The sequence below is a fragment of the Corvus cornix genome, chromosome 1 (genome assembly GCF_000738735.6).
Source record: "Corvus cornix cornix isolate S_Up_H32 chromosome 1, ASM73873v5, whole genome shotgun sequence".
In the NCBI taxonomy this organism is placed as follows: Eukaryota; Metazoa; Chordata; class Aves; order Passeriformes; family Corvidae; genus Corvus; species Corvus cornix.
Window position 1 is genome coordinate 91,914,304 of NC_046332.1, and position 26,704 is coordinate 91,941,007.

Here is a 26,704-nt window from a genome sequence, read left to right on the forward strand (position 1 = left end):
TCTCGCCGCACGCCGGGAGTTGTAGTCGGAGCCGCGGCCCCGGAGCTGCCCCAGCGCCGCGGACGCCGCTGCTCCCCCCGGCAGCGCTGCGGGCTCCGCACCGCGACCCCGCGCTCCGCCTCTGCGGCCCGTGCCCGGAGCGCTCCTCGGCGGAGGCGGCGCGGGCGGGCCGGTGCGCGCCTGCGCGGGAGGCGGCGCCGGGCGGTGAAGTTGGTGGGAGAGCCGGTGATAAAATGGTAGGTTGTGCGAGCCGGGGGGGAGGGGAGGCGGTGAAACCGGGGAGGGGGAGTTCCGAACGACCTCCGAGCTCCCCCTCGGCTGGCGAGCTGAGCGATCCCGCACCTCCCGCCGCGCCGAATCCCATTGCCCTGGCCGGGGAGGGGGGCGACGGTGCCAGGCGGGGGGAGACGAGCGGCGCGGCGACACGGGGACGCGCACCCCCGTGCGGAGTCGCTCTCCCGCCGCCTCCTCCGCCGGGCCGGGAGCGGGGAAGGTCACTGGGGGCGGCGGGGAAGGGAGGGGCCGGGCGTCGCCGCGGCTATTTCGAGCGCAGGCAGCCGGCGCAGCGCGTACCTTTCCCTTTTTTGGGATTAGGGCCGGCGGGGCAGGTCACCGGAGCTGCGAGTCCCTCGCTCCCACCGGCCCTTCCCCGCCGCGGGGCGCGGCAGGTGCAGCCTGAGGCGGTGGGAAAGGTGCGGTACAAATTCCCTTGCCGGGTCGGGGTGGCGGGGTCGGCCGGGGTTGTTCTGGGAAGGAAGCGCTCTCACGGTGCCTCTGCAGCAGCTTCAGCGCTTCCCTGGGGTGTGCGGTACGGTGTCATAAGCGCTGGGAGAGGGCTCCCGAAACGTGACTGAGCTGTGCCTGGGTGCGAGGTGCGCATCTTTGTTCGGGTGCCATCGGCGAGGAGTCATGCTGGAGACGGGAGTTCAGACTCGTCCCGGCCCCCCGGGAAGCTGCGCGGGTGCCGCTGCCCGCTGCAGGGCACTGGCCGCAGATGAGCGGGAGGAACTGTGCTACGTGGCAGGGTAGTGGGCTGCAGAGTCGAGTGTGTTTCTTATCGCTTCAAATAATTCAGTGTGTCATTTCGGTAGACACGAAGCTAGAAAATATCCGTAAATGCCTGACGTTAACTAGGCTTGCAAGAGGACATGGGGTTTGCTTTGGCGTTCGTTGTTGGCACAGTGCTCTGTTTTGAAGTGATTATCGCTAAGTTTGTAGCCCAAAAGAAGTTTATGTAACTGAGGAAGATCTAGGTGCAGAGGTTCCCTTAGCTAAACCTTCATGAAAATTTGGAGGCAGGCTGGAGCTTGCAGCCAAATTGGTTATTTACTTAGCAAAGTATGTTGTAGTTACTTTTTGCTTGTTTTCCTTCCCACTGTACACATTTTTTGTATAAAAAGAAACCCAACGTGTTTCTTCTTACACTAAATTGAAAAATCTTGTAGGAAAGACCAAAATCCTTATCTTGTTTATGTGATGTGTTTCTTGTGTCAGGACCATCTATAGTCGAGATGTCACTGCCCATATGGGTACAAGCGATAAAAAAGTAAACTGAAAGGTGGTCCCGTGTTTACTGCTGACTGGATCAGGATTAAGTTCTCTTTTAAGAGACCAGTAAATTTTCCGTATACTTGATGATTTAAGCTGTAGTGGGGAATTTAGACAAATTTCTCAGCTTAATTGTTGGCCCAGAACATGTGTTAGGTATGGTTTAACAAAATTGTAAACTACAGAATATAATAAAAAATGGAGTTTGATTTAAGCAATCTCCTTCTGCTTGCAGCTTCATGTAAAGAATAATGTTGAAATATGTTACTGGCAAATTTTCTCCCCATAAAATGCCCATTCCTACCTCTCGGGTGTTCCAGAAGTTTAGGGGTATTGTATCAATATGGTTGCTGCAATTGAGAGAAACATCATATTAGTTCCTGTAGACCACTGTAACAAGCTTTTTTGTTCTTTAATGTATTAGTAGTATAAACAGATTTTTCAGAGTTTAATTAAAGTTTTAGATTACATTTATAACAATCTTATACTCTCACTCATCAGTCTCCAATACGTCTGCTTCATCTATTTTATTTTTGTTGTATGTCTTCTGTTGGCAATGTTCTATAACATAATTATATGAGAAATGCTTCTGCCTTTTTCAGCTGATGACTTTAAATTATTAAACTTTGTGTTGTTAATTGTTGCTAAGAAAATACTAGGAAAACTCTAGGGTATTTTTTTTCCATGTACGAAGGACTTATACAGAATTTGAGAATCTATGAGTTGCACCTTTTTTATTTTTTTTTTATAACCACTAGGCATATCTTTCAGAAGATAACCATATTATACTATGATGATACTTGTGTTTACTGCTGTTACAGAACAGAAAAAACGTCAGCATATGTGAGCAATAAAGCAGAAATACAAGTTTGTTACTGACAGAATATGTGCTGCTAAAAGTGTGTATATAGATGCTGTCATTTCAATTTTCAGAAGAAAATGCTGTCTATTTAACTGCAGAAGAACAAGGCTTTGTCTTCCTGTAATTCTGAAGTGAAAGTTGTCATCAACAAGAAAACTAAAACCTTTAAAAGATAGGCATTAGTAGTAGAATGCTGAAACAAACTTCTGGATTAGCTTCATTGGCTTTCCTGCTTCTTTTGCATCCCAAAGCATAAGCTTAAATCATCCCAGAAGGACAAGGTCCGCCAGTTTATGGCATTTACCCAGGCTGGTGAAAGGACTGCTATATACTGCTTAACACAGAATGAATGGAAACTAGAAGTGGCAACAGACAACTACTTCCAGAATCCAGATTTATACTACAAAGAATCCATGAAAAATTCAGTAGACAAGAAGAAATTAGAACAATTGTATAATCGATACAAAGGTAAGGTTTTGGTTGTGGGGGGATTTTTTTGATTGGTGGGCTTGGGTTTTTTGATGTTGTTGTGGATTTTTTTTGTTGTTTTTTTCTAAATTATGTTGTGTGAGGAGTTTTTCTGCTTTTCCCTCTACCATTTTTAAGGAGCTTTAAGAAAAGCTCACTAGCTTTTGCATCTCCGAGTGTGTTTGCAGTAATAAGAATGAAAAAAGGTTTTAAATGCTCTTAATGGTCTGTACACGACTTCTGTAGAGATTTCTGTAGACTTCAAAAGTAGGAAATTAAACCTGTAGTGAGGAAAAAGTGTCAATTGTCAAATATGGTAGCAAAGTTTATTATTCAGCTTCCATGATTTGTTGTCAGTGGCTGCTATTAAATATGTGTATGATGTTCCTTCCATGGCAAAATAATACATATTGGTCTTATGCTAACATTTGGGGAAATTAATTCTGTTCAGAGACAGTAATATTTTTATACATTAAAACAAAAATTTTTCAGATAACATTACAGCTAGGAGTGTGACAAAACAGTCTAATGAGGAAACTCAAGAACTGAAAACTACATCCTTATTTAATTCCTTCATGCTGCCATATTACAGCAAAAGTGATGTGCCTTTTCAGAGAGGCTTGGAGGGAAAACCACAGGATAGTGGATTAAAGGCAGAGTTGCTTCTTTTCCAGGTTTTATTTTACATCACTATTAAAAAGAACAACAACAAAAAAGAAAAGATAGGCATTTAAATATAAGAATGTACCTGATCCAGGTGACAGTGCTTGCTGAACTATGGCCATGTGATATGAGTGTGTGCATTGTTCATGTTGGAGCGATGCAGGCTGGAGTCATTGTTAGCTCCTGTTGAAATCCATACATCTCGTGTTTTAAAACATGAACTTTTAGCCACTACTCAGCTATGATTTTATGTACTTTTCTAATTGAAATATATGGCATGCTTTTTATACAATTTATCCTGGTTTTATTATATTGTTTCCACCATTTTTATTCCTCTTTACATAATCTATTCTGTTTTAAGTATGGGGGTTCTTTAATACTTCATTATTATGTGGTAGTGAATTGTGCAGGGACAAAGAGGCAGCAGTGCTATAGCATTTCTTTGTGAAAACAAAAGCCCAGAGACAAAACTCAGAGAACCATGTTTTGGTTTATATATGCATATGTGTATGTTGACATATGTGTATATATATATATAGCATATATATATTAATCTTCTCTTTGCTCCTTGAATGTCAGTCTTGGAGATTCCTGGGTCAAAAATACGTATTCAGATTGATAAATGCTGTTAAGAATATCTAAAATGGAAAAAGATCATCACAAATGTTATTTGTTATTTACAAATTCCTAGCAGGGGCAAACTGCACTATCTGACTTTTGTGAAAGCAAGTCTAGCCAGTTTATGTCAGTGTTTTAGTTAGCAGCACACCTTTGCAGTTCTGGCACTTAAACACTGAAGTTGTAAACATTAAAAAGTTTCATCAGATTTGACAGAAGACTATAAAAGTTTTGGTTAAGCACCTTTTCTTTATTCGTATCTGGCTTAAACCTGAGTCACTGGTCCCTCAACAGTAAGGGATTCCTTTGTTCTACAAGGCCTATACAATATTGCACTGTACTTGAAATCTGAGATAAAATGTCTTTTTCTGTGCTGTTTTTTCTTAGTTTTCTTACCTGTTTATCCAGCAACTCTGTCAAAACAATTGCATTTTTTGTTACTAATTGCATGGATAATGTGAAATATGATAGGGATGAAAAGTCTTTGTTGAAATCCACCAGAATCTTTTCACTGGTTTCAAGACAGTGCACATCCAGCCTTCAGTTCTTCAATTACTCCCCAAATACACAAGAAATACGTTATATGTGTCTTAGAACTAGTTGAATAGATATATTTACTTGTTATTTGGGGTCAAAGGTCCCTGAATTATACCATGGGTGTAATTCTTTGTTTAATGGGTATAAGTCTGTTTGCCAAATTAACTTCCTCTCTGGAGTTTACCATTTTTTTCACTGTAGTATTGGCTGGAAAAGTAGAAGAGAGCTTAAGAATTAAAATAAAATGCAAAAAGTTTTATCTAGGCTTGATTTTTTTTTTTTTTTTTTTTAAATCATCTTGTTGGATCGGGACTTAAAAATAGCATGGTTGAAAATTGTAGCAGTTTAGGAAGTTAGTTTTAAATCTTCTCAAGGGATGCTTTTCTACACAGCCCAACTTATGATATTGAAATGTCTTTCTCTCAAAAGCTAGGAAAGACAGTTTGTAAAGTCTCAAGCTCTGAAAACTACAGGTGTGGATCTCATTTTCTTTTGTTTTCATTTGGTTTTTTTCTTCTCCAATTATTTAAGTTTACATGCAGGAGGTTGTTTGTTTGGGGGTTTTTTTGAGAGAGAATTTTGTTACAGAATTATTATGAGGCATCTACTGTGATGTAGGTAGTTCAGAAATGCACTTCTGACATTCAGAAAGGTACTAGTGGGGAAATACTATGTTTCGCTTGTTCTAAATTGTATTAATTAGCTTAAGACTGTTATGGTAAGGCATTATTTGAACAATGTTTTGGTGATTTTCCTGACTTAGAATTAAACCCCCAGAATGTTTAAATGTGGTCTTTAAATAGATACAGTAGATACCCATATGTCACTATCAGGGAAAAAAAAAAATCTGTGGTCTTACGTGGTAGGTGTGTTTTTGCTGGGCTTGATTTTGGGTTGCTTTTTGTTTTTAAGCTTAACACCTGCTGACCAATATAACTGTGTTGTAGATTTTGTTTATCACCCTTACTATTTCTAAATGTAGGCAGCATCTCCTGAGTTAATGCAAATCTTTTATAGAGGATTGGGAGGGAAAACAAAACTATTTTGTTGTTAGCAGATAAGTTCAGGAAAAGATGCAAATGAATTTCTCTGTAAGTGTACAGAATACTTAATTTGTTTACTGATTCACTTTTAAAATTACCTAGACTTCAAGTGAAAACATTTGTGAAGGTTATCAAAAATTGAATACCTGTATTATGCAGCACATCAGAACTGTCAGATGATTATTTCTTAATATGTTTTGTAAATAATTATAATTCTCCTCTCTGTACTTTGAACTGCAGATCCACAAGATGAAAATAAAATTGGCATTGATGGGATTCAGCAGTTCTGTGATGATTTAAGCCTGGACCCAGCCAGTATCAGTGTTCTGGTTGTGGCATGGAAATTCAGGGCAGCTACTCAGTGTGAATTCAGTAAAAAGGAATTTGTTGATGGCATGACAGAGTTGGGGTAAGTATCCAGTTCTGCATAGTTTATAGTGTAAGGCCTGAACTGTGTTTCTGCTCAAAACATTTTCAGATAAATTGTGTGAAGCTTTACAAAGCTGTTGAGGCCAGTGCCAAGCTTAACAGGTGCAAAACGTAGTGTCTTGTCTTCCTTGAATTGGTGCTTTATTGCAAAGCCTTAATGACCGCAGTAGGGGGGACGCAAAACAATTTCTACCTGTACAGCAAGGGAGTCAGATGAATTCAAGTATCTTTTTATGTAGTTCATAGTAAACATATCCATATTTGTGTTAAGGATTTGAGTTGGGCCTCCTGCTGTTAAAAACTGAAAGTTGCTGGAGGTGTGTGAAGGGAAAAAAATTTCGCTATTGAAGCAGAAAAGAAATAGGAAAACAGAAAAGAACCTTCAATTCTTTCCCTTGCTATCAGCAAATGGACCCATCTTTCTTTTTGTCCATTTTACCACCCATACTTTTGTCTCTTTTATCCTAGATACTTCATTTGTACAAAATACCTATGAGGAATTGAAATAAAAACTAGAATCTTGGTAGTAGAAAAGATTAGTCCAACTGTGGTGTAACTGATAAAAATTTCCTTCCTGGATTATGGAGCTGTTCTTGATAACAAACCTTGAACATTGCCTCTGTTTACCAATAAAGCCAAGCATTTATCATCATAAAATAATATTTTGTGTATAACTTTTCCTTGCAAGAGGAGCAGCATTTCTAATATTTAGAGATGTCGAAATAACTTACTTTTTAACAGATTGCATTAAATGGGTGGATAAGTACAGTTTATTACTTTTTCATGTTTTTTGTAGGTAAACAATTTCATTTGGTCTTAGAATGGCACCTTATCAATACATTTCTGTGACAGACCAACTTCTAAGAAATGTAGTGGTTGTTTCTTGAGCAGAGATCTTAGCAGTCTGATGTTACTGACCTCCTCAGTTACTGATTTTTTTTTTTAAGCTTCCATTTTCAGGAAATTATGATGAAATAACTTTTGATACCACTTTGTTCACTGCTTTATTTTGTCCCCTTGGGTAGCTTTGAGTAGAAGTGTACTAGTTTGAAAACAAACCAGTGGGAGGCACCAAGTCAGAATAACAATTTAATGGAAATTAAAGAAAAGGGGAAAAAAAAGGTAAAAGAAAACACTGTCAAACTGACAGTCAAGGTACAACCTGACACCCTGTTAGGCAAGGTGGTGGTAGCAGTCTGGTAGAATGGTGGCTGCAGTCCTCTGAAGCAGTGATCCTGTAGTAAAACAGTCTGCTCTTCCTCAGGAAGTCCAGTGGTGGCTGTGTAGCTCCTGTCCTCTGGAAATCCAGTGGGAAGCCAGTGTCTCTGGTGTTCAGCCTCAGATTATATCCACGATGGGATGCTTGGTTCCTCCCTCTGGGTGGAGCATCTCACAATGGGGTAACGAGTCATGAGGCAAAGTGTTGATTAGGCTCATTAACAGAAGATAGTCCAGAGGGAGTTATCTCTGAGTCAGGCGGCAGGACAATGATGGGCAATTAACAGAAAGATAGTCTGGGGGGAGGAGGCAAGGAAACACTGCCCCACCTGATTTTAACAGCTGATGGGGATGGTAATAGAATACACTGCAACCCAGGACAAGAAGTTACAAGAATAATTATGATTTTCTAACCACAGACAGAAATTAAGTGCTCATGTTATTATACTAAAGGTTGCCAGCATTTTTTTTTTTCCCCATGAAAGTGATTAAAGAGGTTTTGCTAAACCCATTGTGACTTTTGGCTTGGATTTTGTTTTGAATTTGATGGTCACATTTCTGCTGTGTTCGTTTGACTGTCTCTGATAGTTCCATAGCAGTCTGTGATTTTTATCTCATTCTGCTCAACACATGCTAAACTGTTCTTGGGAGTATAATATGGTTGTGCCCGCTTGCCACAGCACTTACTGAGAATTTGGAGTGATGTTGTTACATACTTGGAGGCACAATGTCTGTGGTTTTTAGCAATGAGCACAAGTGAGCATTCAAATGGAAAGAAATTCCCTGAGGCTTAGATCCCATAGCATCTTTAGGATGCATATGGGAAGGTATATTTGTTGACTAGATCAAGTCCCAATGAAATTGAACTTCTCATTTGAAGACCATTGGCAGAATTCTTTCTTTTCTCCACCAGGTACTGCTGGAGGCCAGAAAGGTACTTATTTTTATCTATACCATGCAAGACAGTTAAAACTGTACTTGCATTTTATGGGTGTTGTTATGGTTACCCATCCTTTCATAGAATTTTTCTGGAATCTTTAGAATAAGTACAAATATTTAACTATGGAGAACTTTCAAATACACAGTGTTAGTTGTGATAGCTGCTTCTTTTGAAACCTGTTTGCTTCGCTTTGAGTTTCTAGGTACAATTCAAGATATTGGTAATGTCCTGTAACCTTGAATATTCGTTTGATGCCTTGTTGTGGCAGAAATGCTTTCCCTTTTACAAATGTGTCTTATTAGCTCAGGTGTTTTCACTGAAAATGCTTCGGTGGTGTTATTCAGGGATGTGTTTCTGTTAAAATTTCAGTAACTTGGTTCTGTCTTAGCTTACCTGTGCCAGGCTGTTAAATAGTTTGCCAGTCTTCAGGCTATCATTCAAGGCTCATTTTATTCCTAGGTTTTATTCTCAAGTGTTCATGTAGTGTGAAGCTCTTTATTTAGGAGAGCAGGGAATAAGCAGTGTCTATCTAGATTAACGCAAAGCTCACACACTTGTGTTACAACATCTGTCCCAGGAGAAGGAATAACAGAGTTCAGTGAGGTTTGGGTGTTCTTTAAGAACAGAATAGCATCTGTTCAGAAATTCATAAAGATACAGAAAAGAAGTTAAACCATTGAATCCTGTTTGCATTGTGTACATAATGGATGCCTGTCTACAATGTTCCACTTAAAATTCTTTAGTAAAGGCACATGAGCATTTATATTTTTCAGAATGCTATCCTCAAAGACAATCTGGTTTTATCTTAAACACTGTTTTGTTTTGCTCTGAAACTAAACTATAAAAAAGGTGGGGGGAAAGTAGAAAGAAATTTTAAATATTTGAAAATAACATAATCTCTTTTGAACAGGTGTGACACCACAGAAAAACTAAAAGCTCTATTGCCAAGACTGGAACAAGAGCTAAAGGATCCAACAAAGTTCAAAGATTTTTATCAGTTTACTTTTAACTTTGCTAAAAACCCAGGACAAAAAGGTCTAGGTAAGTAGAAAAAAAGTGAGGAAATATCTGCAGTCAGTGAAGTCTTCCAAATGGTTCCAGTACTACAATATTCTCATTGGTGATTGTATAGTAAATTCATTATTGATTTCTTTCACTGACTTCTCTTTCCCATCTTCTTTCATTTAATCTCTTCTTAATGTCCCCTTGGTACAGATAACTTAATGGGGTTTTCTGCCAGTATTGACATTCTCTCACCTCTTGTCAAAAGAAGTTCGTGCAGTTCTTCAAGACCTGTCAAATTTTATTTTTTTTAAATACTGAGCTAGTGAGCTCTGTGTGTTAACAGCTACTGAAACAGGAAGTCCGTATCAGCTCAGAAGAGGGAGAAAACTGACAAAAGTTACTCTTCTTCTAAGAATTTTTAGTTTTAGCTCAGTTTTTATGTAAAGTTTAGGAAAAGGGTATTATGGACTTGGTTTAAAACTAGTGAGTAAAAATAAGCATAGTTTATAAAGCATTAAACTATTACTCTTCATAAAGTTTGAGATTTATCCCAATCCATGCCTTGTATTGCTGGAGTAAAACAGATACATTATTTAAATTCCTTTTTTATTTTTTCTTCAAATCAAAAATCTCTAGTTTGTGAATAGATGAAAAAAATAGTAAGGTGAAATCCACTCTTTTCAAATTTATGTCCACTTTCAGAAGATACTGTGTAGAAAGGAATTAGTGTTTTGCATATAGAATAGCACTTTCCCATCATCACCTTTTTGTGCTGTGGGTGAGAGGAAGTGGTTTGTTGGTTTTTTTAGGGTTTGGGGGTTTTTAATGTTTTTTAGCATAGCCACCTTAAATCTATGTCTAAGTTACTTGAAAAGTTGGTAAATGTTTTTCTCAAGAACTGCTGGGAGAGCAGAATATTGGTTTAGACCTCAACCAGGGGTATCTGTTCCCCATTCTTTACTTTGAATAATCTCTCTTGTCTTCCCTGGTGCCCTGGTGTCCTTTTTTTTTTTTTTTTGACTATGTACAACTTTTAGCTAGTTTATATTTGTCTTCTTTTTTTTTTTTTAGCAGTTTCATTTTTCATTTCATTTGTCCCTCTCTCATGGCTCACATGCCACTTGTACTGGCACAAAAATGAAGAAGTCTTGTAGTGGCTCTGTGAGGTTGGTTGGAATTCTAGTCCCTTAGCTTGTCTTCATTAACAAAGATTAGTACTTTGAAATTGCAGGAAAGGTAAGTTAGTTACAGCTGAGGTTGGAATTTATGGGATACCTAAAGAAATACTACAAATAGCTTCCTGTTTTAATTGGATCAGTTCCAACATGAAACTCTTGAACTTGGGCAGTCAGTACATTTCAAAAGCTTTTCACCTAAGCTTGTATGAAGAGTGGATGACGTCAGGCAGCCCAACCCAGATTTGGAACTGAAAGCACTTTTTACTTGACATGAGGAGGAAACTTACTTGTTTTCCATTACTTCTATTTATTCAGTATTGGGGGTCCTTTCATTGGTAAGTCTGTCTTACCTGTTGTGTAAGAAAGGTGTTTTATTGCCAAAAGTACCGAAGTTCCTTCTTGGACTAAGAGTTGAACTATTAACAGGAGAAAGTAAGGAGTGCAAAAACTGAAGTAAAGCTTAAACTGTAGGATGAATTGATGGGAGCTGTTGCTGATTTCAGTTTCAGGAATTTTAGTAATTTTGATAATATATACAGTCTCTTAATTTCTAGTACTTAGTTCTTACATGGTAGTACCTTGGTGGCATTTTTCATCAGACTTTTTCTGGTTTTGATAAGATGATTCTTGACAGTAAAGAAGTATAAGCAGATGCCACTGTTATTCAGTGGAGACCCCATATTTCTTGGATCACCATAGGTTGAGTAGAAAAAAACTGTTGAGCAAACATACAGACTAATGTGACATTTTTGAGTGATTGAGGCCAATGATAGCTTACCCAAATAAAAATTAACACTGTATAGGTTTGGAGTTGGAATCTTTACAGGGAATACCATCATAGTGGAGCAAAGAGGTGAAGGAAAAAAGTAAGTTTACAGGTAGGTGTTTGTAATAACCACAGAAGGAAGCAGTAAGTTGTAAGCAAGGAAAAAAATCCAAACAGTTATTTTACTGGAGTGTCTGTATGAGCTAAGAATTCTAGTTGCTTCAGCTACATTTAATACAGGTTTAGGTAGTTGGTTTGTATTTTATTTTACATCCTCTTCTCTGTATACATTTATGTATTTTCTCCTGGAATGAGAACCTTTGCTCCCTCTCTCCAGGGATGTTTGGTGTTTGTGTCTAATGACTGTGTGCCCTATTGTCAAAGAGATTCGGGAATTGGTATCAGCCATGTACAGAATCTGCTTCTGTCTTACTCAGTTTGGAGCCTTTACTTTCATTAAGTCCAGATACTTAAACAGAATGAAGAATTAGTTTTTTTACCAACTGAGCTGGTACAAATCTGTGCCTAGCTGTGTCTAGGTCATCTTACAGTGATGGCCTCTCCTTCTTCCCCACATGCACATTAGATGACATTCAGTCAGTATAGGATGCTGCTTAGCTCCTGCTCAAGCTGCTTGCCTTGAAGTCTTTCTGGTGAATTGTAACTTGGAGACTGAGAGGTCAGTAAGTTTGTCAAGTAAAGGATGAAGGTGCATAGTTTTAATGAATGAAGTGGAAATAATCTAGGAATTCTTTCCTAAATTTCAGTTGCAGAATATTTTAATATGATTTTTCTAGGGTCTGAAGTATTCAATGCTTTTTCTTATTAGTCTGGGAGCCTTTATCACCAAGTCTGGTAATTGTACTCATTGTTTAGGGGACTGATCTGTAGGCTAAAAGAATGTTGTTTGATTCTTGGATATACGCATCACCTATGAATGCACCTATTTCAAAACTCAGCAAGTTTGACATAGTGACAAATGAGGAATTTGTATTCTTAACAGATTGTTAGTAGAAACCTTTTATAAAAGAAGACGTAATTAAACCCCTTCTGTTGGGTCCTTCAGGCTGAGTGCTAAGGCATCTTTTTTTTAAAAGAAGTAACTCTTGAAAATAGAGCTTGCTAGAAATGAGGCTGTGATAGGCAGACTGACTTACACAATTACTTTTCATGTTTTCTTGTTTGTTATCTTAGCATATTGAAACCACAAGAAATTAATGAAGTATCTCTAAAATGTTCAAGCAGCAATGCTTTGATTATGAATCATGTTCATTACTCCTTCAGTACATTAATACATTTCAGATTACTTTTTTTTTAAATCTGTATCTGCTGTTTTAAGAAGTGATATGCAACTTATTGTCCCCTCTCCTCTGAAAAACGTGAGGAAATAGTGATTTATGGGTTCCTTTTTAATAGGTGGTCTTTAAATTTAAAAGGTAGAGAAATACTTATGTAGTGTATTCCCTTGTGCTAGACAGGATCAACATCTACCAAAACCACTCCTTGCGCATGCTTTTCTAACCAAATGCTCCGTGGTATGCTACAATACATACTAACTTGCCTTTTCAGTTTCAGTAAGTATCAATAAGATTTGAGGTCTGATTCGTAATGGTCCTCTGGTTGAACAAGTTTGAGAGCCATTGCCTTCACAAAATAGAATCTGAAATTTTTGATGGCAGGTTTCATACATCTTTGTCTATGTTTGCTTAAACCTATTGTTAGATTTTTTTTTTTTTTCTTTCTTTAGCATGTAACATAAATCTCTGTTTCTAAATTTTCCGGTCAAAGTAAGTATGCAGAATACATTTCCTTAAAGTGAGTAACAACTTTTTACATATTTGGCATGATGTATGCCAAATACATATGCCTTTAGTCTCTGGACCGAGTAAAACCAACTACCCTGATAAATTTTATCTTCTAGCTGATACTGGAATTTTGTGTTCCAACTCTCTTTTCCTTTGCAATCAAATTGATCTGATTTTCTCTTTGTCTTGTAGTACCCAAACAAGCCAGATACCTTCCACTTGTCTTAAATATTTTGCTTCTTGTTTTGCATCCTTTTGAGTGTTCTTAAGTTTGATACTGTCTGCAGTTTGCAATCTGTTTTACTATTGGGTTTCTGTAGCACTGCAATGTACCCAGTTAAATCTAATCCTGTATTTCTGCAGTTGATTACTCCCACTAGCAGTATGACTTTGCACTTCTCTTTAATGAAATCTTTCTTATTTACTTCGAAGTGGTTGTCCAAATAATTTTGAATCCTAATCCTGTCTTCTATCATGTTAGACTTTTTTCAGGTTTTTTTTAAGTTGCAAATTTAATAGAAGTTTTCTTTGTTGTATCATCTGAGTTACTTAAGTATTGGGCAGTGTTAGATACAGGACTGACCTGCTTGGATGAGTTACTTTCTCCCAGTTTGGCAGGGAATGACTGAGGTTCTTCCAGAACTTCCTTGACCTTTATGAAGTTTCAAACATGGTAGGAAGCAGTTTGAGATTGCTTCAGCATACTGAGGTGAATTTCACCATATCTGGCTTCACTTTGTGCAGCAGTGCTTGAAGACTGAATTTCTGAAAGCTTTTTCTGAAATAACTGTCAGTTTTTATTGAATCTTTTTGCTTGGAGCATAGCTTGGAAAAAAATCTCCATGTGTCCCAGACTTTTTTTCTTTCCGGAGTTATTACCAGCAGGACAGTATCTTCTATCACACCAGCTGCCATTTATAAGATGGGGAGTGGGAAGGCACAGAAGCCCTTCTTAAAGTTTTTTTTGGTCATAGAAGAATTTTGATGATACCTGACACAGCTGTCTTCATAATTCATTGGGGATTTTGCTCCAGGAAAGTGTTCTTGGAGGGTAGGAGTGTGTGTGTAGTTTTGTGTTTTATTTATTTTTGGAAAAGCCTGTCCTCCCTTGCTTTTTAATTTCTTCTTCTCCATTTTCCCTCAAAACCAATGCAAGAAATTCCGCCTTTATGTAATTAGATGGGAAGGATCCTCTCCAATAAACTAAGTTACATCTGTTCTGTCATTCCCTAAAATAGACACAGAATTGAGTACACCAATACTCATTCCTAGAAATAGGACTGCCTTTTGTAGGAGTCTCTTCCCCACAGTTCATGTGGTGACAGTAGGGAATTTTTATTTCTCTTTGTATATGCTGGACTTCTGTTGCTATAGTCTCATCCAACTCAAATGTTGGCATTTACTTTTATTAGCTCAGTATTATCAAGTAGAATCCTTCAGTCTGGACACGTGCTGTTTAAAGAAGTGAAAGTAATAGCGGTGCCCCAAGGTGATATCTTGTGTAAGGAGTGAGATGAAGGAGGCAGAAGCTCAGTGCATAAGATCTGCCTTGATGATCTTTAATCAGAACATCATTTTCTGGTTAATGTTGCTCAGCACCCAACTGTCAAGTGTCTTTCAAATACATCTGAGTAGATTTGATCATTATCAAAGAAGACAATGGATGCTTATAACTTACGACTCTCTAAGTGGTGGACAAAATTCAGGAAAAAAACCTAGCAGGGTTTCAACACAGCAGTGCCATCTCAACGGCTGCATGTTGGATCTGGCGTACATAATATTTAGATATATTAAACTTGATCTGCATTTTGTCTTTATATATTGAAGGTGCAGTTTATGAGGTTACCTTCCTGGTTTGCCAGGACACTTTAAAAAGAATTATTATGGATAACTGTGATTCTGTCTTTAGTCTGCTTTCTCATGTTCTTACTACTGGATATAGTACAATAAATATTTTTTTTTTGCATGGTGCAGATTTGGAGAGGTTTATCTTGCCTTTTACTCCCAAGGTTTAGCTTTTCTACTGCAGTCCGAATGAAATTTTGTATCTTAGTTCTTGTTGGTAAGTGTACTAAAAAATAGGATTATAGGTCTTTTGTCATGTTGTCTGCAGAGCAGTTCAGATTTCTAAGGGCACTTTGAAGCTCAAAACAAGGCCTTAGCTTTTTTTTTTTTTCCCCCTTCTTTTTTTTTGAACCTGATGCTTGCTGTGATTCTCTTACTGGGTCTCCCTTTGACCCCCAAAAAGACATGCTCAGGAGTTTGTTACAGTTTGTTTCAGCCCCAGGGAGGAGCTTAAAGCATTCTTTCATGATCTTCACCTTCCAACATGGAAACAAAAAGCCGATTTGGTCCTTCATCACTTCTTTGTGATCCCTTCGTCTGCTTGCTGGCTCAAAAGGTTGTGCTTCCTTCTCTCTGCCAGTTGCCTGGGATCAAGCAAGAGATGAAAGATGAGGAGGGCATTCAGACTTGAATCAAATATTACCTCAAGACCAGAAGAACGACTATCTTTGCATCCGGTATGTGGACTTCAAGGAGGTTTCCTCTCCTATAAGCAGATGAGTATAATGTACTCTTTTTTAATTGAAGCAACATCAACTTTGGCTTTTACCATAGCAGTATGGTAAGATTCTTTGAAGAGATCTTTAGACATTAGGGAAGGATATCTTTTCTTTGTATTTTGTTTTCTTTTTTTACTCCCTCTCTCCCCAACCTAGTTATCAAGATGTCCTCCCCTTTCAATGAAGAATTAGATTCGTAGGCTATTGGTAGGAGTGAGTGCATGGAAGAAGTTGAGGAAGGTCTATAAATGAATTTTACATTTATTTTGAAAGAGGTCTGTGAATGCTGTACTTTAGGTGTTCCAGTGACCTTGGTCTGTGTGTATGGTTCTTGCTTTATTTTTGTTCACATTTTCCATGTTGAAAATGCCAGCAGTTTGAGAGAAACTTGGTACAGAAGAGGTTCTCTGATCAGTAAAAGTGTGGCATAACTGCCAGTTCTAGTAATGCCTCATTGATTCTTTTACTCAGGTTTGGACCTTGTTTGGGAAATGTATGTCCAGTCAACTTTGAGTCATCTGTTGTAGTTTATCTGAATTGTACGTGGAGAGATTTGCAGAGGCAAAAGGATTTTTGAACTGGCTACAATCAGGTTCATTAGGCTGCACTCAAACTGGTGTTCAGACAGCCTAAATCTAACTTGAATTCCAAAGCAGTTCATCTGTTTTTGTGTAGTTAATGCTTAAGGTGATAAACATGAAAGGTTCTGCATGGAATCAGGCTGCTTCAGCATGGCAGATGCTGAGGCAGAGCTAATGAGCACAGCCAGACCCTGCTCAATTCTGCAGTGATTCCTGCAGTGCTCCTCTGAAATCCATGTGCTGTGCTTTACCATTCCTCCTGTCCGCCACAGGCACTTAACTGTGCGTTATCTGTCCCATAACATAGGGCATTGGGAAGCTCTTTTCTTACATCTTTGCTGGGATGAGTGGATCCAGCTCAGCTGGATCCTGAGTTTAGCCATGATCTGTATCTGTATCATCCCCCTTACTTGTTTTTTTCCTTTCTGTCTGTCTTCTGTGGGGGAGCTTCCAGTTGCAGCTACAGGCTATTTTGCTCTAAGCTTTTGGCAACTCAATTAAGTGGGTTTGGGTTTAAACCTCGTGGTATTTTCTTGTTATTTTGCTGATTAGGAAAGAAGAAACTAATTCTTGTGTCTGTGTTCTTAGCAATTTGGAGGCCAAAGAAGACTCTTAAAAATCATTTAGAAATGAAGAAACAAGGAATTTATTAACTCACTGGCTCTTGCAAGTATTCACTTGATGCTTATTGGTCAGGCAGTGTGATAGTTGTGTTGTTGAGACAGATTGACAACCGTTTCCATTGTTCTTACCTCTGCGTCAGTTTCAACACACTGTGGAAAAGTTATAGCAGTAATTCAGGTGAATTAGTGATAATACTCTATCAGTTTCAAACATGACTGCATGGACAGATCTTGTTGGTAGGGCAGACTGAGAGGTAGAAAGCTCTGTTTGGCAGATGCTAAAAGTAAGTGCTGCAGTCCCAGAGGATGGTTTTGGCACAGCAGGTCTAAATGAACTGCATTTCCTGTTCCTCAGAAATCCTGCTTTCTAGAAAATTCCTTGCTATTTGTTGATTTCTCTTTTTGTTTTCACACTTCCTTGATTTCTAGTGTGCAGTGACTTCATTGCCCTGGTCCAAAATCATAGCAAAGGCATGAGGAACTTAATTTGATTCTTACTTTTTTCATGCAGCAATCTAATAATGATTTTTTTCTTTCTTAACAAGATCAGCATTTGATCAAATCTTAAAAGCAGACACAGGCTGTATTTCTCCTCCTGCATTAATTGTGCTATTTGTTATCACTTCAAGCTTTCTGTTCAATCAGGATAGAAAAGGCTGAGGTTTTTTTAAAAACAAGTTTAGAATGAGGTTTTAATATTTGAAGATAAATCATACTGCATGTAAAATACTATTTCTGGTTAGGAAAAACTGATTGTTTAAGGGTCTGCATGACACAAAACTCTCAGTAGATATTGACACTGAAAATATTTTTGGGTTGAAAGGAAAGCTCAAACTACTGTATAATGTACAGTATATGATGTGGTATTTTTATGCTGTTTTTTAATCATTTGGCAATTTTATGCTTTGGATATGAACATGGATGTTAGCAATGAAGTCTCTTTTAAACTGGTCCTTGTCTAGGTGTTTTCTGAGATCCATGCATCTTTTTCTGTTTATAAAATTTACATTATTAGTTTGTAATGTGGGTAGTATGTATTTTGGTACAAAAAAACCAGCATATTTTATAGTTGTAGTTTGATTTCTATTGTAACAATGCCTTCATATCTATAGAGCATTGAAATAGGTATTCCTAAGACTGCCTAAGGAATTTTTGCCTTGCAAAAGCATCTTCCTGTGGGGATGCAGAACTCTGATGGCATAAGGGCTTTTCTCTTTTTTTACTGTCTATCAGTGGAGCACTAATTGTAGCAGATACAGTCTCCACAGCATTACTGTTTATTGATACTACTGTCAGCATGCTAATGTTGAATTTGAACCCTGTAACTAGGTCTTTCCTTTAAAGCAGAAAAATCCTCTTTTTTGTCCTCTGGTGCCAAATTTTTCAACCTGGGTAGGGAACTGTCTTCAAACAGAAGTGTAGCCGTATCCCCTGGGATTGTAGCAAATCTGAAGACCTAGTTTTCTCACGTACTTTAAGACTGCATAAACTGGCACCACTATCAAGAGTGATAGTCCCATCTAGTCCTTGTGTTCAGATAACACTTGTGTTAGTCGATGGGTTTGTGGGATTACAGTGAACCAGATGAAGAAGATGGATTTTTTTTTTTTTTTCTTTTGGCAAATTTTATCAAGAACAGAACTTTCCTCCTCATGCCTGTTGCTAAGAGCAGCTCTGATGTGGACCTGTTTCAGCCACTACAGAGCAGCATTCTCAGTGGGATATGCATTTGTTACATGTTACAGCAAATAACTTTTGCATCCTTGTGCAGGGGAATTCATTGGCAGACGCATGTACAGTGTCCCTTAAGTATCAGCTTTGGATAGTATTTCACATGCATTGTGTTTAATACAATTTTGAAATAGTCAAGTTCACCTTAACATAACACTGACTTTGATAAAAACCAAGGAAGTGTTATCTCTTCTTTCCCTTTTACCTCTTCTTTTGTGGCACCTTTAATCATTTTTGTTTCCCTACCTGTACTTTCTTCCTTTTTCCAAGGAATATTTCCATCAGAAGTATAAACTTTTCAACTATTAAGGTATTATTTCTTCAAAGCGCATTTTGCTTAAAGTTGTCACTTCAATGTCGCTTTAAAAATTACAGATTTGCAAGGTTTGCTTGGAGAGGTTGAGTCTTCATAAAGAAGCCTGAGTGAATGGGATCAAAGCCAGCTACTTCACAGTGAAGTTTAGCAACTTGTTAAGATTTTAGAAGTTTCTCTTTTTTAATTCTTTTTGCTTTTCATTTGGGATAACAGATAAGAATAATAAATCTGCATATCTAAGCAGCAAGTAAATGCTATTAATTACTCTCTTCTACATATTTTTTGGTGAAAAGTGAGAATGGTGGCAAAGACAGGAAGAACTGAAGTATTAATTTTTTCTGTTTTTTCTTCTTGTCTCTGAAATCATGAGTTCTTTTACTTAGTTTGGATTAAAATGCAGGAGACACTAGGTTTTTCTTCTAATTGATGTTTATTATTTTCTTATCTTTAGCACAGCTGCACAGGGTGTGCTTTCAAGTTAAGGTGGAAAATGTCCCCGAGTTCTAACTTTCAAGGCCTTTTAAAGTCCAAATCAACCAATTATGAAATACCAAGTAATATGTTTTTACTTATAATCCAATAACTATCTATTCATGACCTGCAGTGCGGGTTTTTTGACCCAATAACAGAGCACTCAGATTTATGAAGAGCTAATCCACACCCAAAATCCTCCATATTGTTACACATATATATTATTATATCCCAGATGTAATAAATTCTCTAAACCCAGGGTTCCAACACTGAAGGAAGTTTATTAGAGCATAATTCAAGTTCTGTACTGAAGAGCACTGATCATAGTAGGACAAACACTGGCAGCACTGTCCCTGTATAGGCAGGTAGAGGCATATTGCATTTCTCTACATCTTAACTGCTGCACTTCATCCGGGCCGCAGCCCTGTCTGAAACAGGGACTCTAGGGACATGGCTGTGTTAAAATCTGGAACATCACTTTCAGACATGAAACTTGATTTGAGGTGACAGAGCATCCTTTGTTTTGTAGTGTGATATGTGCAATTTCAAAAACTGCTCTTATTTCTTGGAGTGCAGGTCAAGCTTCTGTCTTGCATGCTATCACACTACTTTCTCTTGAGCTTCGCGTTCTCTTTACGCTTCCTTTACCCTGAAAGCACAAGCTGAAATATTTCTGTGGTTTAAGAAAAGCTGTGCCTTGTTTTGTGGTTGCCCAGTAGTAATCATGTACTTAGTGCTGTTACCTGTGGGAGCAAGCACCACAGCCATTAGGTGTTGTGAGCTGCTGAGGATGAAAGCAGGCCTTCAAGGAAACATCCTTTCTACCCTTAAGCTGCATCTAATGTCGCTCCTGCCTTTCTGCTGGAATATGTGGCTGTGCTGCATCTTCCTTGAACCCTGCTCTCAGATCACTGATCAGGATACAGAATGAGGGCTGCTTTCTTAGACTTGTATTTTCAGTATTGCTTATAGGGATTTGTCTATTGAACGATTCCAGAAGAGAATTATTGCTGTAAGGAGTTCTGCAGAATCCTAATGCCACAGACAAATGACTTTTTTCATCCTCTCATATCCTTAAATTACCTTCAAAGTCAAGTGTGTCCAAAATGTGATAAATTAAGAGGAGTTGACATCTGTGGATTTAAATGTTTATGTTTCAGTCAATATTTGCTATGTTTGTGTATGTGTGTGTATATTTTTCTTTTGGTTTGCAGACAAAGTTATCCATAAGTATTTTGTTCCTTTTCTGTAGATTGAAAGTAGCTTTAATCTGTAACTGGTGGATGGTGACAAAAATATTTTGGTTTTATTGACTTTGACGTTCAATACAAAATTTATACTGTTACTGCTTGTCTTCTACTTTTTGGGTCAGGGAGAGTAGAAAACAATTCCTTATAGTTTTTTTACTGATTTTAAAAGAATGTTATTCATTTGTATCATAATACACTAGATGTAGCATTAATAGTTTAACCATGAGGGCTTTTTTGCTTATAATGCGCTTAATATTTACATGTTGTTTTATCTCTTACAGATCTAGAAATGGCAATTGCATACTGGAATTTAGTCTTGTCAGGAAGGTTTAAATTTTTAGATCTTTGGAATAAATTTTTGTTGGTAAGTATGTACTTTATTCCTTACTGCCTGTCTTATTCCCCTGTAGTCTGGCTTTTGTTGGCTGTGTGCTTCCAATAAGAAAAAGATAGAATATCTCTATACTTTCTTCAAACTTTTTCCTTTTTGAACACTGATATAAAATAGTCTCAAATCAAGCCAAATTAAATCTTCTCTTTATGATTTTCTAATTGAGAATAATGCAAAAAGATGCAGCAAAGTGATAGTGTTCTGGTTGCTTAATCCTGTATCCTCCTACTTAGGAAAGTTCCTGCATGAAAGGAAGCCATGATTGTAGATGGAACTGGTGCTGCTAATTCTCAAGACAGCTGTGATTATTGTCAATCATGTGTTTTACCATGCTCTTGTAAAAGACCTGATTCACTCCTCCATGTTTCTACATTTGCATGTCTATATAATTACAAAAAACAATGTTACATAATATATAATTTATCTTGATTTTCTTTTTATCTGTAGTTTAGGAGAAATAAGAAGTCTTTCTGCATTTTTGTCCCCCAGTGCTTAATAGGGAAGGTGTATACTTTTTGAAATATTTTTCTGAAGTTTTTTTCTAAATTTTTAGGCAGTATATTTATTTGAATCACTGAATAATGTACCAGTTTCATCAAGAGGACTTCTGAAAACATTTCATATTTTAACTGCCTTAATACACTTTAAGACATCCAGATTCAGATCTATAGATGTAACTGAAGAAAAATCTGCAATTTATGACCTGGTATTAAAGTGTGTTACTTCAGGAGAAATATTCAACCTGAATTTTTAGTTCAGAAGAAATATTTAAATTAAAAGATTTCAACCTAAGAAAGAAGCAAGTTGGAACTCTTTCAGATGGTTGGGTTTTTTTAGGTTATTGGTTTTGTAAGATAAAGAAGTTGAAGAAGTATTTTTGAAATGTGTATTTCTGTATATGTCAATATAAAATACTGCTGTGGAATTTGAAAGTAGTTTGGACTGAACAGTACTGTTTTTCCTCCATACAGGAACATCATAAAAGATCGATTCCAAAAGATACTTGGAATCTTTTGTTAGACTTTGGAAATATGATTGCAGATGATATGTCCAACTATGATGAAGAAGGTAAGCAGTACCTGAATATCTTCAAAAGTTGGTACAGCAGAATTAAAATACTGCTATAAATTAACAAGAGAACATGTTGTTACCTCATGTCCTAATTTGTTTACCCTTAAAGTTTCGGCCACAAATACAGTGTCATACTTATTGCCAAAACAGTAGTGATAAGGTTAATTAGTTTGCTGTAATTTGAAAACAGAAATAAAGATACAGTCACACCATGATAGAACACACTACTTGAATGTGTTATGCTACAGACCTCTCAGTGAAACAATGTTTTGTACAAAATTTTTGCTAACTTATATGCAGTTTACTCTCTGTTACTAATTCTGTTTTGGAATGTGTGCAGAAGTAAGTCCTAAGATACAAATGGCTATAATAAGAATGCCATGGTTTTGCTATCAACTAATGCTTGTATTTGTAGTGTGCAGTTTTATGCTTTAAATGCATTTTGGTTGTCTTAAGAACTATTGCTGCAAGAAGAGACTCAAATGTGGAATTTATTAGTTAGGTGCTTTTTTCAAGTATTTTATTGTGTTGTGCATGTTAAAGCTAGACTAGGCCAGAAATCAAGATGAGCTTCTAATCCTTTGCATTTATAGACTACACCATTTTTTTGCAGATAATGGTAGGCTAATTTCTCAATTGCTTGACTTCTCTGTAGGAGCGTGGCCTGTTCTAATAGATGATTTTGTGGAATATGCACGACCAGTAGTCACAGGAGGAAAACATAAAACTTCCTAACCCCAGATTTGTCAATATGGACTAAATGAACTGCACTGGGTAATGAAGATTTGTTAGCTGATAACTGTGCACATTGGTGCTGGTTTCAGTGGTCGTGATGGACATTCTGCAGACAAAGCTGAAATTCTTCCTTTCTACCTAAAGAAAATGATGACTGATGTGTGGACACTTCAAGAACAAACTCAGAAGATAGTCCAGGCTGTTTGTAGGCTACTGGCTTCAATTATTCTACTGGTTGTATCATATAGGATGTAGATTTTGCATGATTTTATACTTTGGAGAAGTTTAACTAGAGGCCATTTTATTAAAGTTTTGACAGCACAGCATGCCATTCAGTTCATAATCCAAAGTGAACACCAGCAGTTACATAAATAAAACTGTATTATATTGTACTTATATAAGAGCAGTATTTGTGGTATATAAATTAAATCCCTAAATAAAACTTATGCAGTATGTTGTATTTTTATAAAGGTTAGTTCTGTGGATCTGTCCTACTATAGAATTGTAAAAAAAACCCCAAACCAACAAATGTATGCTTTTTTTGTTTTTAACTTGTTGCCAACATTTTAAATTTGTATTTTCACTTCCTGGATGTATACAGTGATTACATCCAGCCTTTTGTTTTCTCCCAATGAATTTGACTTCGTCATTATTCTTCTTGAAGTGCTTGGACATGTAACAATAGCATTGCTGAGGACAGGCTGCTGCTCTATGCGGTGATGCAACTTCAGCTTTTTTTAGTAGCCATTTTAAAGTAGACATTAAACAACCAAAGATGCTTTTATAATTCATTTTTGATTATCATAATTCAGTTAGTCTCCAATTATGTGTTTTATTTATTTTTAATAAGGAGCTGGTAGAATATGGATTTTATTTGTAGCTTGAAACATATCATAAATTCTTGCTAAATGCAACATAGTTGTAAATTCATTTCCTGGCACTTCTCATGGAAAATAGATGTGAATAAGCCCAAAGACTTAACTAGTTGGCTTCCATGTTGGAGAAATAGTTAAGGGTAAGGAGACTTTATATTAATGATTATAAGTATTCATGCCTGTGGATGTGTTGTGCATTCAATTGTATTTATTTAAGGGGAGAAAAAAGCAAATTAATGCAGTTTCAGTGATCTCAAGGCTGGTGAAATTGAACCAGTTTCACCAAACCTGAACTTGTTCAGTCACTTGCTTCTCCCCTTTTGCCAGCCACTGATTATGAAGTGCACAGAGGTGTCAGTCTTCTGTTTCTCATCAGTTTCTTCTGATGTCTAAGCACAAAAAAGTTTTACCAGAAACTATTCGGCATGTCTTCGCACAGGGCTCTTGCAAATGCTACCTCATCAAAATGAGTTTGTCATAGCCACTGTAAAAGTTTGTTAAAATGAAGAGTTGCTGAAGAGTATGTACAGCTATGATCAATATATTTTCTGTATTTAAGGCTGAATAGATTCAAGAATTTTGGATAAAATTGTGCATTAAGTTATATAAATTATATCTGTTTGGATAGTTGAAGTGTTGCATGACAGCATACTATTTTATTTTGTAGTTGCCAGGGTATAAAAGCTTACAATATTCTCTTAAACTCTAATATTTAGAGTTTCATACAAGCAGTCAGCTTTCATTATGTCAACACAACCTGCAAGGACAAGTGTACATGCTGCATACAGAGACTGCCTTCATTCTTCCACTTGATGGAATTTCAGTTGTGCATGATGTTTAAAAAGCAGGGTGAGGGAAAATTTGAACAAATTAGCAAATTTTCTCTTAGTAAGAGCCTAGCACTCAAGTTAGAAATGCCCTGTGAATGATTTGTTACCAATATTTGTCTTTTTTTTGTGAGTGCCAGCCCTGGCCGAACAGCCGCCAGATGTCAGCGTCTGAGCCTGCTGCTGCCTCGCGCTCCTGTGCAGAGATAACCACTGAGGTTGTGCCAAATTACTGCTTTCTCACTCAATTTGTTTAGAAGGGCATTTGTGTACATAACTCCAGGTATTCTTCAGAAGTCAACAGAGAGCTAGAACTAGTGTTACGCTCTTTTAACTGCATTTGATTTATCTATGCCTCCTCCCCAAAACAAGCCACTGCTGTATCTGTCCCGCAGGCTTTGCAGAATGTGTAACATCTTACAGCCTCAAGTGCATTTACCTAGCCAGAAGTAGTGGAATGCTAGTTACTCACACAATTGCCACTTAAAATATATAGATATAATATAACTGACCAGAAGTAGCTTAATCTATTGGTATGTGATGTAACTGAAGTTTCATAGCACTAGAGCTTGTGAAACATTTGCTCATGATGAGAGCTCCATCAAATCATTCTGATTCTACCTTTTAAAATAAATAGAGCATAAAAAATGCATGTGGGTTGAGGGGTTTTTTTCTTGTTAATCTGAGCAAGAAGGAAGGTGCTTAGCCTAGGATTCAGTGTGTGTACATATACATATATACACATACATATATATATGTATATACATGTATGTATATATATATACACACACGCACATTTAAACCTCATTCTTGTGCAGATCCTTCATGGGTGACACCTTCCAGCAGACAAATACTGGGCAAAATACTCCAAAGATAGTTGTTCCTTGTCAGCCAGCTTTTGAGGTTTGCTATGCTTTTCCTTGTTCTTCCCAGTCTTCTACCCATTTTAAACCACATGTGCTTTTTATATTCCCATACATAATAGCATGGAGTAACACCTTCACACTTGAACAGTCATAAAAAATGCAAATAAACTGCTTTCACCTTACAGATTTCTTACCTATTTTAATCATTTGCTGCTGTCCACAGTTCCACTTTACAGGGTACTCTGACTTCCATTTTAAGTAAGCTGATACAGTGGTAACACCTAGGCTGCTCAATTTGTAATCCTAAATGGTACAGATGTCTTCAAGTTGTTCAGTGCATACAGTATTACTTCACAGATATGCTGTATGTATTTTTAAACTTGGTGCCAAGTTGTTTGGTTTGAAACTGAGCCACAGGATTTGTACTTGCCAGTTCTAAATTTAAATGTAATTTATCATGTGTGTCATGCCAAGGAGAGCAAACCTGCAGGCATCTGCTCATTCAATGCACCTGGGAGATTTGCTGCTGAGTAAGCTGTACGTGTGTGTATATTTTGTGGCAATGGAAAAAGGAATAAATGGACTGTCAAAGGATTGAAGTCAGTCATGTGAGCTGTCTGTATGGTTTTTGTCAGCTTTCTGCTTTGGAAGTCTTGGTCTGGTGGGAGTTTTTTTGTTGTTGTTTTTTGGTTCATTTATTAGGTTCTTGTGTTATTACTCTATCAGCCAGAAGAGGGTAAGGATGCAACTCAGCAATTTTTATATGGCCTTAATAAATGTCTGGTTTGGTCATCTGTGTCACAGTTAAGCTTTTAAGAAGCTTGGCATGTTTAGCTGCAGTACTGTATTCACTGCATGTGTCTGCTGGTCACCAAACTCTCCACAATTTTTGTCATTACTTTGTGCTGGCAATGAGGTTTAATTGCCAGAAAGTGTTGTTCAGTCCTGGCTCTGAGCTCTGTAGGAGAAGCAGCATGCTCAGAAATCTGTGCAAAGACCTTCAGAGGTATGCATTCACCTATCATTAATTCTCTTCTGAAAGTTTAAGTTAAAATAAATAAGTTGTCCTCTATTTTCACCCAGCTGCCATCCTTCTCCAGTGCTTTCACCAACCATGGGCTGCTTTGGTGTTGCACAAGTTTTGTCTTCCTTTTCCTGTGACAGTGAAACTGCAGCTGCTGATACTTCAACCATGGCAAGCCTTTTTTCTTTCAAGTCTCAGCACCAGTAACTTCCCTCAGGTGATGCCAGCCAGCACCTTGCTCACCAAAAGGCTCTTCTGAAAGAGAAGAAGTGTAATGTTTTTACAACCATGAACTTGTT

At 37.6% G+C, this 26,704-nt stretch overlaps 1 protein-coding gene across 3 annotated transcripts; it reads left to right on the top strand.

Moving 5' to 3' along the window:
- The first annotated feature begins 136 nt into the window (after window positions 1-136).
- Window positions 137-25,988, top strand: DCUN1D2 (defective in cullin neddylation 1 domain containing 2). Of its 3 annotated transcripts, none has more exons than XM_039549661.1 (7): window positions 137-236; window positions 2,662-2,878; window positions 5,980-6,148; window positions 9,237-9,367; window positions 20,898-20,980; window positions 21,979-22,075; window positions 22,734-25,988. In XM_039549661.1, exons 1-7 carry the CDS (start codon window positions 234-236, stop codon window positions 22,811-22,813), a joined length of 780 nt encoding a protein of 259 aa, XP_039405595.1. In that variant the 5' UTR covers window positions 137-233; the 3' UTR covers window positions 22,814-25,988. The 3 variants fall into 3 exon arrangements, with proteins under 3 accessions (XP_039405595.1, XP_039405597.1, XP_019138555.1); XM_039549663.1 differs by having other exon boundaries at window positions 220-236; window positions 2,482-2,878; XM_019283010.3 differs by lacking the exon at window positions 137-236 and adding an exon at window positions 507-692.
- The last annotated feature ends 716 nt before the right edge of the window (window positions 25,989-26,704 follow it).